The 3,192-nt window shown below is 41.1% G+C and overlaps 1 protein-coding gene across 1 annotated transcript in view; it reads left to right on the forward strand.

Annotated features, from left to right (window-relative positions):
- The window catches only part of LOC101847721, a gene marked incomplete at its 5' end in the record, with an annotated part of 34,192 nt that extends 31,233 nt beyond the window's left edge, over window positions 1-2,959 (forward strand). Inside the window, 1 exon segment of the mRNA XM_013082032.2 lies at window positions 912-2,959. Coding sequence (XP_012937486.1) covers window positions 912-1,098 — 187 coding nt within the window.
- Between the last annotated feature and the right edge of the window lie 233 nt (window positions 2,960-3,192).

A 3,192-nucleotide genomic window follows, 5' to 3' on the forward strand; every position in this document is an offset into this window, starting at 1 on the left:
GAGAAGAAAATTTTTCGGTCGCTACCCGGATTCGAACCGGGACCTTTTGAATGAGAGGCCAACACCTTAACCTCTAGGCACGAGAGCCCCCTGTAAGCTTTGCCATAGTGGAAATCTCTTATTTGTTTGTTCTGTAAACTTTGCCATAGTGGAAATGTTGTTTCTTTATTATGTAAGGCTTTGCTTTTATGGAAAGAAAATCTGATGTATGAAGTGTTTCTCTTTGCAACTAACGAAATACACAAATCTGGCCTTTGAATGTGGGTGGTTTGCGGGTGCTCTGGTATGGTTTGTTACTTCCCTCCTATCAAACATCTACCATCCTCACTTCTCCTTTTTTTTTTTTTTTGTACTGTCTTCTAGTAGTAGCACCTAATCTTCAGCACTTATATGACCTAAATGTGTTGCAAGTGCCGTAAAACACAGACTAGAACATCTTCTCGGTGCTACTGACTGAAGTGTCTTTAGGCCATTCCCAAAGGGGGGACGTTAATATGTTCTTATGCTCAGTAGAATTGTAAATAGGCTGATTCATCAATGTCACGCTCATAACTGTGCCTGAACTGCATACAGGAAACTGCTGCTTTTTCTTTCCTAATCCATGCTATCGTTGTTTTTCCTCTACTTCTTTTGTATGTTTGTCACTCTCTACTAAAACATAAAACATCACGCGTGTGTGCAATTTGCGCACGTTAAAGATCTCTTGGTGGTCCAAAATCGATAAGAGTAGGCTTCGGCTGCCACCCGGACAAAATTGAAAAATTTCCTACCAATTGAAAATGTTTGGTGTGTCCCGCGCGCTCATATGGCCTTAAGCAGTTTCGAGAACCGTAAAATGCTTACCAAAAAAACAAAAATTAACCATCATCTGACGTTTGAATCGTAACATTTTGCTTTGTTTCTGTCTACAGTCAGTATCAGCGGGGCTGTAATGGGCCGGCCGCAGCCTTCTTACAGAGGCTGAAGGAACGGCTGACGAAAATTGGAAGCTTGGTTTCCTACTTCAACGAGACTGGAAACAAAAAAGCTGTAGAAGTCATGCTGAAGGTGCATCAAAATTGCCCGTTCTGTCTGCAATTTTCGGTGTCCGAGAGATAGTAGCCTCGTAGGCCCCAATTACGTGTGCCAGTAAATGTGCACACCTTTGGTGTCCCATCGAACAGGGTTTTGACCTTTAGTGTGCGGCGTGTGCACACCTTTGGTGTCCCATCGAACAGGGTTTTGACCCTTTAGTGTGCGGCGTGTGCACACCTTTGGTGTCCCATCGAACAGGGTTTTGACCTTTAGTGTGCGGCATTTGTGCAAGTTTCGTGCCAATTTTTTTCATGGACTTAACACGAGAAGCGACTACAGTGACAACGAAGCGCTGTCTACAAAGTTGGTGTGTTCTGATGTGGCAGCTCATCCCCTGTGTGACTGACGATACGATGCTCTGTTGTTGTGCCGTCAGCCCATGGTTTTGAACGACGCTCAGTCAGTTTTTTTGACACCATGCTGGGTGGAGTTAGCCCTACTACCTGATCTCGTGGTCTCAACTTGTTCCCGTTGATACAATTATGTGGAAAATTGCCGGTCAGGCAAAGGCCACCCATCCCATGTGGCATGAACAGATCTTCTGAGCTGCAAAAGATAAACTGCGCGTGCTTGTCACTCTTGTCGAAAAAGAGGACTCTTCTGTTACAGAAATTTTGTTCTGGTGGTTTCGTGTTTAACGCTTTGCAGCCACACAGCCAGCAGTTAAAAATAGCCCCATCTGGTCACCCAGCAAGAAGGGTGACAACAACGGTCTTCTCGAGCCTGACGCGGACCAGAACGGATAATTTTCAGCGTCGCATTAAAGTGCTTTAAAAAAGCAAGTACTGTTGGAGAAATAGAAGAGGTCTGTTTTAACCCTAACTCTGGCAAGGGCCGATTAAATCGGCCCATTTCCTGCCATGAAACTGGCAGGGCCGATCTCATAGGACCATATAGTAAACTGCTGCTTCTGCCTTCCAACTAAATATTTGGGGCTTCCTAAAGTGATTTCTGATTGGCTAAAAGGCTAACCTACAACCAATCAGAATATTTCTACCATTCTGGCTTAGGAGAAGAGTATTTTGCTTTCAAAACAGAGGGATGTTTTGAAAGCTTGTTGATCAGGTCACAAGCCACTAATGCCAGTGTAGATCTATCACTTGTGTGGGTCTAAAATGGCCAAAAATCGATCTTTTTTGGATACATTTGAAAGTGAATTGACTAGGGAAAGTAATTCAGACACTGTTAGTGGTGGATTTATTGGTGTTCAGTCAAGATTGGGATTAGATCTGACAGACAATGGGGATACATTACCAGTTCTCATCCTGCCCCGACTTCTCTTTCAAATGGAACACTAGATTCTACTACTTTGGGAGTCTAATAGGGGCAGAAAAAGGAGAGCTATAGAGTAAAGTAGGTTCCTTTTGCTATACTAATTATTACAGACTACCAGCAGATTGCTGAAAACCACATGGTTGTACTTAGAGTGTTTTTATGTTGAGTTTGGTATAAAATTAGCGAGTATCAGCTGCGTTCGAAACAGACCACATGACAAATTGAAACAGTCATAACTCATTACCTGTTCTTCTCAAACCTATAAAACTATACATTTTCTGAAAGGTAATTGAAAAACCCATATTTCTGCTATCTCACATTTTTTATAACAAGGAATACATTAGATTGGTGAATATGCTAATGAGCATGTAAATTTTTTATGTCAGCCATCTTGGATTTCAAAGTTACATAACCCCTTGAAAATAAAATAAAATCATATGTTCAATGGTAAAATATAAAAGTTCATTCAATTATCTTTCAGAAAATATATACTTTTGTAGGGTTTTTATTTGATGCAAGTCCATAAATTTGATTTGTAAAGCATGTGCACGTTTTGGCTGACTGGCCCTGCCATTCCTGTTGAAACCATTTGCCAGAGTTAGGGTTAAAGGGTTTCTCCTACCTCTGTTTCTTTTGTTTGCTTTTTTGTATCTATGTATTTTACGAGGCTCGACTCTTTTTGTGCAAGAGTTTATCAACACAGTTGATCTTGAAATGAAGAAAAGAGTGTTTTTTCTTCTTTTTTTAAAGTTCCTACTGGGTCGATGATATTTCATTGTGCATCATGACAATATGATCTGTACCGTTTTTGTCCATTATTTTTTTTAACCATTTCGGAGTGGA

This window comes from Aplysia californica, unplaced genomic scaffold (assembly GCF_000002075.1).
Source record: "Aplysia californica isolate F4 #8 unplaced genomic scaffold, AplCal3.0 scaffold00156, whole genome shotgun sequence".
Lineage (NCBI taxonomy): Eukaryota > Metazoa > Mollusca > Gastropoda > Aplysiida > Aplysiidae > Aplysia > Aplysia californica.